General features: G+C 36.9%; 1 protein-coding gene across 1 annotated transcript in view; it reads left to right on the forward strand.

Moving 5' to 3' along the window:
- Positions 1–13,541, forward strand: part of PRKCE (protein kinase C, epsilon) — a 295,234-nt gene that overhangs the window by 179,951 nt on the left and 101,742 nt on the right. The window contains exons 3-9 of the mRNA XM_009880644.1: positions 1,537–1,696; positions 2,693–2,727; positions 4,072–4,157; positions 6,341–6,473; positions 9,311–9,453; positions 10,640–10,736; positions 12,410–12,624. Of these exons, the coding sequence (XP_009878946.1) occupies positions 1,537–1,696; positions 2,693–2,727; positions 4,072–4,157; positions 6,341–6,473; positions 9,311–9,453; positions 10,640–10,736; positions 12,410–12,624 (869 nt within the window). The remainder of the gene's footprint in view (positions 1–1,536; positions 1,697–2,692; positions 2,728–4,071; positions 4,158–6,340; positions 6,474–9,310; positions 9,454–10,639; positions 10,737–12,409; positions 12,625–13,541) is intronic.

The raw sequence follows: 13,541 nt of genomic DNA on the forward strand, positions 1-13,541 counted from the left end.
ACTTTGTGTATAAGTCAATGTTTATTTACTGAGAGCTCACTTAGGATAGAAAAGTAATACCGTTCCAGCCATCCCACAAATGTGTCATCTTAGGGTGAAAACCCACTCTGAATATGAAGTTTTTGTAAGATATTAATGTGTAAGGAGCTTAGGCTTTTTAGGGCATAAATGAATTTGCTATTCATGGGGTTTAGTCCTTGTTGTGCAGTGCAAGAAATTGATCTCGATTCATGGGTCTGTGCTCTGTATTTTCCCAGGATATCCATCTGTTGGCTTAGTGTAAGACCATTTTCTAAGAACTCCTAAATCAATACCTTTTAATTTTAGAACACTCAAAAATAGGGTTTCTTTCAGGGTATGTAAAAGAATTTGAGACTATTTTAGATTTAAGTTTTCTTGGACTTTTAATATTCTTTGTGTTATTGTTAAATACTGTACTGTTGCTTGGAGAACTGACTCGGTGTACAGAAAAGCTTGCAACAGACCAAAGTTGGCATCTTTAGGCCATTATAATGATTCAGGGTAGCTGAAATTCAGAGAATGACAAGTGCTAAATACATTTCAAAGTGTTATATGCAGTGAAGTAGTGAGTGCATAGATGCAGTTGGCAATGGATGACTGAATGTGCGCTCTTCCCAATCTGATATTCCAGTTTGTGGAGACATGAGTGGCTCAAGGAATGTTTGTAAAATCTGTCCTCCATTAACAACTCTGTACTATTCTTCGTTGCTAATTCATTCTCAGTTTTTGCTTAATGCATAGAGAATACTATGGAGGTGTTAGTGATCCTTTTCAAAATAAAGCCTTGGGGAAAAAAGAACTGATGCACTCTGGAGGATTTCTCCCAAAAGTTTTCATTCTGAGATATACCAACTTCATTTTTTATTTCCTCTACCATTACATCTCATATGCAATGGAACAGGAATTGCTTAAGAGGAACAACTTCCTTACCTTGAACAATTTGCTGAAAATGTATTTGGAGCAAAGTGGATTATTAGAGCCTGAAGCTCAGATCTTAATCAGGAATTATACAAAGTAATTAGTTTGGAATTTTTGTTCTGCTTGATAATATGTATTTGTACTCAGCTTTCTTGTACTTGTGTCAGCACTTTCTGAGTGTATGGGGACCAGAGGATGTTGGGATTTTTGGTGGGCCTTCTCCCCCCCCCGACGAAGATCAAATGAGATGAGAGTCTGAACTGTTTGGAGAATGTAACTGTAATTGCTGTTAAAGAGGTTGTCGGAGTGCTTGATAGCTATAAAGCACAGAAGACTTATTCTCAGTTTAGTGTGAATTTACAGATAAAGGTTTAGAATGAATAGAAGTTCTGTACTAGACAATGTAAACCCTTGCCCTTTAGTAATTGATGCTAAAAAAGAAAAAAAATTACCCACAACTTAAGGAAGTCATCTTGCACTGCTAGCTAGAGAGGTTTATTTTTATTTTTGGAGAATATCTACTTCTGTATTGCATTTGAGTTTTCCCATATTTGTGTCTGATATAACCAGTGCTTATTGTTTTTTCCTCTGTTTCAGCACCCAAAGACAATGAAGAACGTGTGTTCCGAGAACGTATGCGCCCCAGAAAGCGGCAGGGTGCTGTGCGACGCAGAGTACATCAGGTTAATGGACACAAGTTTATGGCCACCTATCTTAGACAACCAACATATTGTTCGCACTGCAGAGATTTTATATGGTATGACTTAGCTTTCTTTGCAACTTTGAATTGAAGAGTTAACATACCCTCCTGTTCTGCTGAAGTATAAATGGCATAGAGTAGTAGTTCTTTTCCTCTTTGTTTTAATATTAAGCTGTCATCAGTTTTGCAGATATTAATAGAAAACTGTTAAACTTCCATCACAAATGTTAAAATTTGTTGTATTTGTGTTTTCTGTCCTCTGAGCCACAAAGTATAAGCTTTTCCTGTCTGGGACACACTATAAATTCTAGGTAGACAGCCACTGTCATGTGCTGTAGATGCCTAAGTGTAGATTTAGACTTAATATTAGACCTTTATGTTTTGCCAAGGTGACTGAATTCTACTTTAGGTGCTTGAGTATCACTATCTTCCTCCTAGGAAATGCCAAGCTCCTATACATCCTACTGAAGTTGATGAAACATGGGAATATTAGACTTGTAATGATCCAGGGGTTTGGGTACTCAGCGTACAGGGTCTTTCTTATTACAGTGTATGTCAAGTACTGCCTTTTAGAAATTATTTACATTTATTTTAAGTACTCGTAATTTTCAGATAAGGAACAGTGGTGGAGCCATTCAGTTTTCAGTTATTTTTCAGCAACTCTATTGATGTTTTCCAAAGTTACCTAGAGATACTGATTTGCACCTTTATACACATAAGATCTGATGTGTATACATAATTAATATTTCTTAGGAGTGTGTAATGGATTGTACATGAATTCAACTACATTCCTCTAAGAAATGTCTGCAGGTGAGGTTTTAGGTTAGCTAAGATGATTTCAAGCAACAATATTGGCAAACGCAATCATCTGTCTACTTAGAGGCCTGCTTGATGACTATTTTACTGGCTTGTGGCTTCCTTCTCTATGTACTCTTTGGCTTTGCCTATGTTATTATAGTAAATGTGTCTTTAATAGTAAATTTTATGTAGTAAATGTATTTTTCATTTTTAAAAACATATATTCTTCATTTTCTAAAACACTTTTATTTTCAGGGGTGTAATAGGAAAACAGGGATACCAATGTCAAGGTAAGAGAAAATCTACAGGGGGACAGTTTGAATATATGTATTACATTATAATATTTAAATAAGATATCTTCATCAAGCATTTTATATGTACAGTATTAAGAATTTAGCACAAAATGATCAGAGTAAGTTTGTCTCACTGAAGACAGTCTTTACAGTAAGTCACAGGAAGATTTTTCAAAACTGTTGGTCTTAGGCAGTATATATGAGGTAGGGGCACAGCAGCAGATCCTCGGTATCTCTTGATGCACATCCAACTAAGGCGGGCATATCTGTAGGTGTTGGCTTCTTCATTTTTCACTTCTTGCATTTTAAAATTGTGAATTCTTTATTCTGCTTAAGATTCTTTGTTTAAAAATGCCAGGTAGCTGCAAAGACTATAATTATATAGATGAGATAATTATAGAGGTCATCATTAGAGAAGGTTATAGCAAAGACTGTAGAAGTGCTTCATTTTCAACTCCCATCTTTCAACTCAATTTCTTGTACTTTTATTGTTTTATACAGTCACCTCTTGGGATGATGTTTTTCTACTTAATTCTCATCTGACAAGTAGAAATAATCAAACAATCTCATTGTAACTAAATAAAAGCAAATAATGGTTTTACATGCTATAATAAGAATTATTGTATTAACATACAGCAGAGGTTCCTAGAGTTCTGATTTTTGTTTTTCTTACAACAATGACCAAAGATAGAAAATGAAATTCATAATTTCACTCTGAAGGTTTTTTTTCTTCACTTAATGACCTTGAATCCCACAGTAGAATAGACCTTGCAATTTTTAATTTTAACTGTCATATCTGCAAATGTTATTCATTGATTAAGTAATCAGTGTGAATATTGACAAAGTATTTTTGCCTCCTGAAACCTTTTACTGTTATCAACTTAGGATAACATTTTACAGAAAGAATGTTCAACTTCATTTTTTCTGTTCTTTGACTTTTACAATGAGTTATCTTTATGTCTTTTTTCCTCTGGAAGCTTTTCAGACAGGAGTTGGTTTTGCCACTGCGTCTTATATAATGTGGAGATCATGGACTTTATCAGATAAAAAAGCAAATACATAAAAATTGAGCAAAATTGTGGTTAATATTTCAGAAGGTAATTTGTGGTGTTACATATTGAGATTTTTGCAGATATGCTTTAGTTTTCTTAAAATTCATTGGTCTCTTGGAAGTCCATTATCTTCTACCTTTGTAAGCCAGATTTACTTCATAAGACACTCAAAGTCAGCAGTCACTTGCAGTCTTTCAAGTCCCAGCATTTCCAGTCTTCTGAAATCAGTCTTTTGCTTTAAAGTTAATCTTCATAAAAACTCATTCTTTTATCTGTTTTATGTTTATAGTTTGCACTTGTGTAGTCCACAAGAGATGCCATGAACTTATAATAACGAAGTGTGCTGGCTTAAAAAAACAGGAAACTCACGATGAGGTAAATGTTTATAAAATACATTTTCTAGATAAAACTGTCTTTCATCTGTTCGAAGTAGCATCATCTTCTCTGTTTAATCAATATATGTTATAGACTCTTTTGTGCCCTTCTGGTCGTCTTGTGATGTAGCATATACTTTAGAATGACAGATTACCATAACAGTTTCATTTACATGGGAATTATTATACAGCGATTTATTTCTAATTAGTACAATTTTTATAACATCTGAATGCTTAAAGTCCCAGTGAGTTCCCTCCACTCCTTTTCATTTTTAACATTCTCCATTTCTGAGTTAATACAAGTTTTGTTATTTTAAGGCAAGAGAAGCAGGCTGGGACCCTTTGTCCCTTAACTGCATTTTGTGTGGCTGAGTCATTAGCAGCTGATAGGTTAGGCAGTGTGCTTGAGTATCTTGCATCAACATAAAAGACTGTCCAGAATTTGCTCGCAGTCTTATGTCAAGAAAAACTGCATCCAAACTGTCAAAATGTAGAACAAAAACCATCTGTGTGTTGAAGAAGGCCCATGGATGTTGTATAAGATGGTAGTGATAACTCAAGGTATTGGATAGCTAACAGGTTTTCCAGCGTAATTACTCCTTACCTCTAGCAGGCTTTTGTATTTTAAGGGGGTTAACACAATATGTGCTTTATGTTATCATGTATTTAAATAAATGAAGACATCACTTCAGAACTGTGCTGTCAGGGGGGTAAATCTATCTGCCAATGGCACATTCTGCTCTGGATCAGAAGAGAAAACAAAGCAATCCTTTCACTTGGGTTAAAGGTCTCTCGGCTAAGATGGCCCTTAGACCATGTTTCCTTAGACTTGCTTGGGAAATTAACATTAATTCCTGTGGAGGGTCATACACCAGGGAGTGATGTGACTGCTGTTGTGTTCAGCTCCCTTAGAATCCTCAGCTTTGGGGTATCCCTTTATGGATGGGTTGACAGGGGACAGTTGGGGAGCGGGTAGGGTTTATGGGCTTTTTAAAGAGTTGTAGCCCTCACCTGTAACCCGTGAATGCTTTATTTTATACACAAGGTTTCTGTTTGCTTGTTTTTAACAGAAAATCTAATGAATGCTCACTGTCCTTCTCTGTTTTGTGCAGCAGCAAGGGCCTACAATCTCTCATCATAGGATTAGGTGAGGTAGTCTGTGAGTGATCCCAGTTCCTTGGCTATGCAGAAAAAGTACTTTTCTTAGTTTTATTTGTTAAAAAAACTACATTTGTATCCTTAAAAACCCTAGTTTTAAATTACAATTCAGAGTTGTGTGTAACAATGGGATTAAACGGCTCTTTCAACTTTGATATGAATTTTACTGAGACATTAACTGATCTCATTCTTCCTGCACAATTCACTACCATTTTTCAAAATGGAAACATTCTTTAATATCTGGTTCACAACCAGTGTTTTACATCTGAAACTTGATCGCTTGCATAGGATTGTGATAAAGGACTGTGTTTGGCTAGTGCTGTTTTCGCATAGTACCCACAGGAAGATACAAAATCTTGGTTAGATTATATTCCCAGGCTCCAGACTGGTGGAGACTTGTATGCTTTGCTGATATAATGCTCTCATTGTTTAGAAGGGGTACTAGATCACTGGAGAGAAGCCAGTGGTAATAGGAAAGGGAAGGAAAAACATCAAAATAAATCTCCTGCTATGCAGTGGCCACTATAAAAACTTACCAATGACATCCTTTAATTAGTAAGTAACTATACCTTGTAATCCCTGAACAAAACAAATTATCATTGTCATTTTCATAATCTAAAGAAGAGTGGGATATGAAAAGGTAAAGGGGTTGTGATATATTTCCCTGTCTTAGTCCTGTATTAGTTAGGTCTCCTGCTCCTAAAACAATTGGGAGTGACTTCCTTGCCTTCCACGTTAAGAGATCTTTCCTGATAGCTATGTATTTGTTGTTCCCAGAATTACTAGGAAGTAGACTTTAGTCTTTATCTCTCGGACAGCAGCAGCCCTTCCCACTCTTTTCCCCAAATAAAGTAGTGACAAGAACTCTGGAGTTGGAGTACATGTAATGCAAAGATCATTCTCTTCGCACGGACCTATTTAGTCTTGTTTGAATTCTGTGTGCTTCCAAAACACAACGGGGCCTTGGCGTACACTGATTATATAGAAGCTAATTAGAATGAAATATGCTGTGCTTTCCTTTTTCAGCAAGTGGGATCCCAGCGATTCAGTGTCAACATGCCTCACAAGTTCAGCATTCACAATTACAAAGTGCCCACTTTCTGTGACCACTGTGGTTCATTGCTCTGGGGTCTTTTGAGACAAGGTTTACAATGCAAAGGTAAGGATTACCACTTCAGAGCTTTTCTTGTTCTTTGTGAGTGCAGTACACTTGGAAAGACTTCAGGTTATTCTGTCTTTTCCAGCATGTACAGAAATGAATAGAAAGTAAATAGCGGACTGCTGTGGTGATTGCCATCGTGGTTAGAAAATGGTCCTTTACCCTGTCTGCCACACCAGTCAGTAACAGATGCAGAGGACAGAGGTGCAGAAACACATTTTGCACTCACTGCTGTGTAGGTTTATTGTCACATAGGAAATTAGAAGTTCACAGAAAATTAGGAGCATGAGAATTTACATCCCTTCAGCTTATATGCCTTTTGTGTTTTCAGGTTTGTGGTGACGGTGGTTAAACTTTTTAAACATCATTATTACAACCATTTTTCCCTTTAATACCATCTTCAGAAATTACTATTATGTATTGGCTAGGCTAGGCAGAACCAGTCCTGTGCACCCGTATCCAGAATAATAGGTATTCTGATACCTAGCTAAATTATCTTTTGTGATGGTCTGTCTAGGCCCTCCATTCCAGAAAGCAAAGGATTCATTATGTTCTGCAGCTTAAGGACTGTGTACTCTGTACAGCAACTGCATATGAAGTTACTGCTGGAAGGTGTGTTCATGTCATTTTAGCTGACTAACAGAAATCGTTCGTTCCCTATCTCCTTGTTTCAAGCAGATCTGTATATTCTAAAAGGGGGAGAAAACAGTACAAACACTTGCAAAGGAAACTAATATTTTAGAAATAGTGAATAAAATACTTCAATTATTGGGTTGATGGGAATGATTTCATGAAGATTGTCAGATTCTTAGAAAGTAGTATCTAATGGAATTGTAAGTATTTTCATTTTGTTACACCTTTACGAGCGGGTAGGTCCCTCTTCATAAATATAAAAATAATGTTATGTATACTTTTCAAGAGCAGAAGTGTGGAGTCACTTCTATATGTATAAGCATCTAATCTATTCAAGATATCCTTTGCAGTATTTAAGATGAGACGTAAGTATAGGTGATGGTCAGACCTAATGTTTCATGTCACAGATTGCTGAGCAGCAAGGTAAAGAAGGAATTTCTTTCATGGCAAAATGATAAGCAGTGAGAGCATTCTGAAATTCAAGCCTTCCCTTGTGATTCTAGCTAGTGAGCACTGATAACGCGTTAGACTCTAAATACTGTTACTTTACTACTATTAAAGATTTTGTTCAAATGCTATCTTAATTATGGTGGAGATATGTTCAAAGAAGGTTTTTGCAATTAAGCCTGGGGGTTTTTTCTCTGATTTTTAATCAGAGCTATAATATCTCTCCACTTAATCTATGATTATATTAATTCACTTTCATATTCTCTCTCAAGTACTACAGTGGTTCATCTCCTCTTAACTGTAGAAAATAATGTTATTTCTCATATGTATGCGTTTACTGTGTAGCAAATGCATAGAAACAGTAGTTCAGAGGGCCTATGTTGCTTTCTCCACATTCATAAAATGAGCGCCTATAAAAATGCAGTATTGTCTGCATGAAATCTAGAACTTACCTGAGCTGGTAATGTCATTTTTCTGTGGACTTTGTTTTCTCTCTTAACAAGTGCCAAACAGTGGTTCCTTCTTCAGTGATGTACCTGCTTGCCCAGTGTGGTTATTAACACCATGAAAAGTGTATTCCGAAGGTTTATTCTTCTGTTTTTTCACTACTTATTCCTGACCTTCTCTTTACAAAATATGTTCATGAAGTCGGACTGTACAAAATTGTCCTGTTTGCTTTATTTCAAGCAGTTCAGTTCCTCAATGTCCACTCTTATGGTCGGATATTTTACTTGCCACTGAGCTTTTCTCACCAAATATACATGCACTGAAAGTACTACGTGTAGCAATTTATTTTTGCTCTTCTTGTGAGCTGAAACATACTTGAAAAGGAAAGGCACCCGCTTTCTAAATCGCATGGTTACTGCTGTAGATACAGTGCCTGTGTAGATACAGTGAAGCATTGTTGATGACTGATATAATGAAATGCAGCTTTATAAATACATACTTTGTTGATATTTTTTTTTCTCTAAAAAGTAATGAAGTGAGGAATTTGAGCAACTGAATGTTAGTCTAGTATTTAATTACACTTGCAGTTTTGCTTTCTTTATGCCTTGTTCCACAAGAGGGCAGTGAAGTCTAAGATAAAATATGTCATCTGCTCCTAACAAATCCACACTATTCTATTTTTACTGGAGCTATGTTGTCCCCCCACCTCATAACCAGGAAGCAACGTAATCTTTTTTTCCTCTTACTAGTATGCTAGCTTCAGGAGATGGTATTTAAGAGAAAGAGCTCAGTAAATGGATTGCCATCTAACGAAAGAAAAAAAAAAAGAGTGTCCAACAGTGCCAAAGATTTTTATTAAAACACTAATGGCTTTATGCCTGCCTACATTAGGAGTTCATCTACTTGAGTAAAATAGAGTAAGAAGCAATAATACATGAGGAACTGATGTTGTGCTCTCAGTATGAGAGCAGAAGTGGACTGCTAAAATCCAAGTTCTGAAGGACTTTTCTTCTCATTCAAGTTCTATTTAAGATTTACAGGATCGTTAGATTTTTTCATTTGTTCCTGTGTCTGTTTTGGGTACTGTGTGAAAACACTGTTCTCCGTTATCATAGCAGGAGAATGATAACCAGGTTAATAATTTTATATTAGCATTGACGTGTGACTGCAAATCCAACGAAGTATTTTTCTACTGAAATTATATTTATTTGAAAAGGTTATTGGTAGGCCCAATAAGGTCTGATTTAAGTAAGACAAATGTATGCCAAGGCAGTATTTAATTTACTCTATTACTTTACATTTCATTGCAGTTTGCAAGATGAATGTACATCGACGCTGTGAAACAAATGTGGCACCAAACTGTGGAGTGGATGCTAGAGGCATAGCTAAAGTTCTTGCAGATCTTGGAGTCACTCCAGATAAGATCACTAATAGTGGGCAGAGGAGGAAAAAGGTAACTTTACTATTTAGTGTCACATAAAAAATGAGATAAGTATGGCTGTATTGTAACTTTACTAGTTGGGCTTCAATCCCATTTATTTGACTTACAGAAGAATTTATTTACTTCAGTCCAGAACTAAGACTTTGGCTTTTGATTTATAAGTGCAAATCATCTAGTCTAAATTTTTATATGAAATTTATTTTGACCTGCTATAATTTTGCAAACCTGAAGTCTGTATGGAATCTGGAAGGATTTGCCCTTTCTAATTTTGAGAAAGGAGGTTTGACAAAGAGACAGTGTCTGACAGAACTGTTCATAAAAACCATAAATGTCTCTGGCTCAGAATTGGCATTGTATAATTGATTGATTGAGACATAGCACTACTCTGTAACATTGTAAATGCTGATAAATGAGCAATGTGCTGATTCTCATGAAAAGGAGCTGTTTGCTGGATGACAGTTCCAGAGTTATCATCACTACTATAAGAAGAATTAGGCTGTTCTAGAAATAAAAAGTGTAGGTTGCGCCAAGTGCATTCAAACCTGATGGACTTATTCTGGATCGATAGTATGTATCCTGGACCAGAATTTGACCACACTTTGTATCTCTGTTTGCATGATTATGACAACAGACCCATTGCTCTCACTTACAGAAATAGGCAACTTTTTCCATAATTCCTTAGAACCTTGACATTTGGTTCTGTTCATTTTCCTGATTATTGCACACTTGGATCCCATGTACACTGTTTTAAAATGTTACAGAAACATAGAAAACTCAGGAATAAATCAATTGATCTGTGACTTCTGGGAAAAGATGTTGTCATGTTGCTACCACGAGTTAGTTTGCAGTGCTTGCTGGTACTTGTTGTAGTTAAATATATTTACCAGATAGATTTCTACACAGGCTCATGGTGACTATGCAAAACTTTCCCACACACTGGGTATACTTATTACATTTATTTCATCTTGAGAACCTATTTTGCTTTAAATTGCTGTCTCTTTCTCTGTTTATATTATGGTCTCCTTTTGATGTGATGCCATCTAATGTATGGTTGAGGTCCTGCCAGTGAGAATCTATAGGGATAGAACATCTTCACTTTCCTTTGTACTTCTACTTGTGAATTAATGTTGTTAAGTTAAATTTCCTCTTGCCATGGGAGGATCTCATAGCTTAGTACCCCTTTTGGAATTGTTCTTAGCTAATTGCAGGTGCAGAGACTCAACAAGCAGTTCCTGGAAGTGCATCATCAGAAGAAGATAGGTCAAAGTCAGCACCAACTTCTCCATGTGATCAAGGTCAAACATCTCTTTATTTCCTAACTGATATATATTGTTGCATATTTTCCTTCTTTATGAGAGTTAAAAAAGCTATCAGCCCCACTCTCTGTAGAACAAAATCAACAAAGTAGTTACCAACAGAAAATGAAGCACTTGAAGTTGTGAACTGCAACAACTTTTTAAAAAGGCCTGCTTCTCATTTCATTTAAATCTTTGAAATTAAGTGGCTTTTAAAGGGAAAATTATAAGAAGTTATCTTGAAATATTTTAAGTTTGCTAGATGAATCCTCGCTTACCCAAATACCTTTTCGTAAGGAGGTTATACATTCTATTGTAAGAGTGAGAACATTTTAAATATTACCAGAGAACTTGAGAGAGCTTTTATCTGTCTGAAAAGCATCTATCTGTTAATAAGTTTTTGAGATTAAATTCCCTACTTGCAATTCTGTGTTGAACATTTATGATAATAAAAACTTCCGTCCAGATAGGCAATGCTAGCATGCCTGTGTGGTCTCTAAACGCTTTGTAAAACCATGTTTCCTTTCAGTGATTTTTTTTCATGCTTAGATTTGGAGACAAATATTTTAATCTTCACTGGTATGACCTGATTTCATTGAGATGAACAGCCTGATGGACAGAACATGTATGTTGGCAGCACTTTTTGAATCTGGTCTTATTGTTGTTTTTAAAAATCAGAAGTCTGTGAGGTATCTTATGTACCATCATGTGTGTAAACTGATGCATGAAGAATCTTTACACCAAGGCATAGGTAGATGGGTACTTTTGTGTCAAATTCTTTGAAAATTATTTACAGTTAAGAAATTTCTCACTCTTATTTTTAGGGAAGAGATTTCCAAAGCTCCGTGATAATAACTACTGTAAGACTCTGAGTCCAGAACCGATTTAAATTTGTCAACCTTTTGGTCTCACAGATGGCATTGTGGTTAAATAATATTTTTTTAAATATCTGATGTTTTGCTTAAAATAAGAACAAAGAATTTGTCTAAATTCTCACTTAAATTTCACTTTTGTCCAGTAAAGTTGTTGCTTCCAAGGCCATCAGGCAGAAGTACTATGCAAGAGCTAGAGGCAGACCCTGAGGTCCATTAGTCACCAGGGCTCACTGTGTTTAGCATTGAGAAACCTTCAGAACCATTTAGCAGATCTACACAATTGCTGCTTCAAGCGGCACTAGGGAGTGATCAAACACTTCATTGTCAGGCATCTGATAAAAGCTGGAGCTGGGTAAGATGCTCCATTCATGTTGACTTCAAGGACTGGGACACCCAACTATCCTTCGAACTTTTGAAGATACAACTCTAAAATACATAAGCAGGAAGATGAGTAAGTGCTGCAGGAAGATAAGGGTATTCAAAACAAAGTACTTCTCTGTGGTACAGGAACAGCCAAAATCTCTGAACCAACTATTTGGCCGCTATTCTGATTTATCTGTCAAGTTTCGGGTATGACATTCTCTTAGGTTCATTTTAAAAGGCCACCCTTCCTGTTAGAGCAGGATTTTGGCTGATTACTGTAAGGTGGAGAAGCAGTTTGCTAAATATGTATTCTTAACCACAGAATGCTCTACACAGCATTCAGGGATGACGAACGTCCCTTCTCAAAACTGATACAGACTTAACACAGGCTGGGTTTCTGATGATTGGTTAAAACGAACATTTTGATTTCCACAGAAATCAAAGAGCTGGAAAACAACATTAGGAAAGCGTTATCATTTGACAATCGGGGAGAGGAACACAGAGCAACAGCTACAACGTCGACAGACAACCAGCTTAACAAACCTGGGGAGAACGGTGAAAATGGGGAGGTCAAACAGGCCCAGACCAAGCGAATAGGCCTTGAAGAGTTCAACTTCATCAAAGTATTAGGGAAAGGCAGCTTTGGCAAGGTGAGTAGCCTTTTTTTAAACTGGTGTGCAGACTGTTTTTGGCTGTACTTCTTTGAAACCGTTCATAGTGACATTCAGAAAGCGCTTGTGCGCCAGGGGTTTCCTCCCATTATTTACCCATTGGGTAAAAGCAGTCCCCACATATCAGGAATATCAGCCTCCTGATCAGCTGCCATTTTCTGTGCTTTAGTTCACTTTGTTAACTAGGATCAAGCCTTTTGAAACAAAATGTCAATGTTTCACTATTTCAGGATATTGGTAATGAGGGCATACATGCAATTACGTACATACCATTCAACAAGATAATTAGTTGTAGTCAAGTAGGAAAAACAGCCCAGGAATAATGCTGTGAAGTTCTGAGTTCATTCCCTTTCTAGATAATACCCAGTTCAAGTTTACTAATTTCACAGAACAGTTTGTGTTCTTGTTTTTCCTTAGTGGGTGTGTTCAGTGCTGGAGGAAGCAGACCTCAAGCATTTCCACTCAGATATGACAAGTGCAAAAGGCTTAGACAGCTGCCCAAAATGCCATGTATGGGGCAAAGATGTAACTCCTCAGATACCTTCCCACAGTAGGGAATTGATGAGGGTGGAAGGGTGTCATACTTTAACCCCAGCCAGCAACCAGAACCACACAGCCACTCACTTACCACCTCCCCCCCCCCCCCCAAGTTGCGATGGAGGAGAGAATCACAAGAGCAAAAGGGAGGAAAAACTCATGGGTTGAGACAGTCCAATATGCAGAGCAAAAGCCGTGCACGCAAGGAAAGCAAAACAAGAAACCCACCCATAACTTCCCATTGGCAGGCAGGTGCCCAGCTATCTCCAGGAAAGCAGGGCTCCATCAAGTGTAATGGTCACCTGGGAAGACAAATGCCATAACTCCAAACATCCCCCCCCCTTTCCTTCTTCTTCCCC

This window comes from Charadrius vociferus, unplaced genomic scaffold (assembly GCF_000708025.1).
Source record: "Charadrius vociferus isolate BGI_N301 unplaced genomic scaffold, ASM70802v2 scaffold192, whole genome shotgun sequence".
In the NCBI taxonomy this organism is placed as follows: Eukaryota; Metazoa; Chordata; class Aves; order Charadriiformes; family Charadriidae; genus Charadrius; species Charadrius vociferus.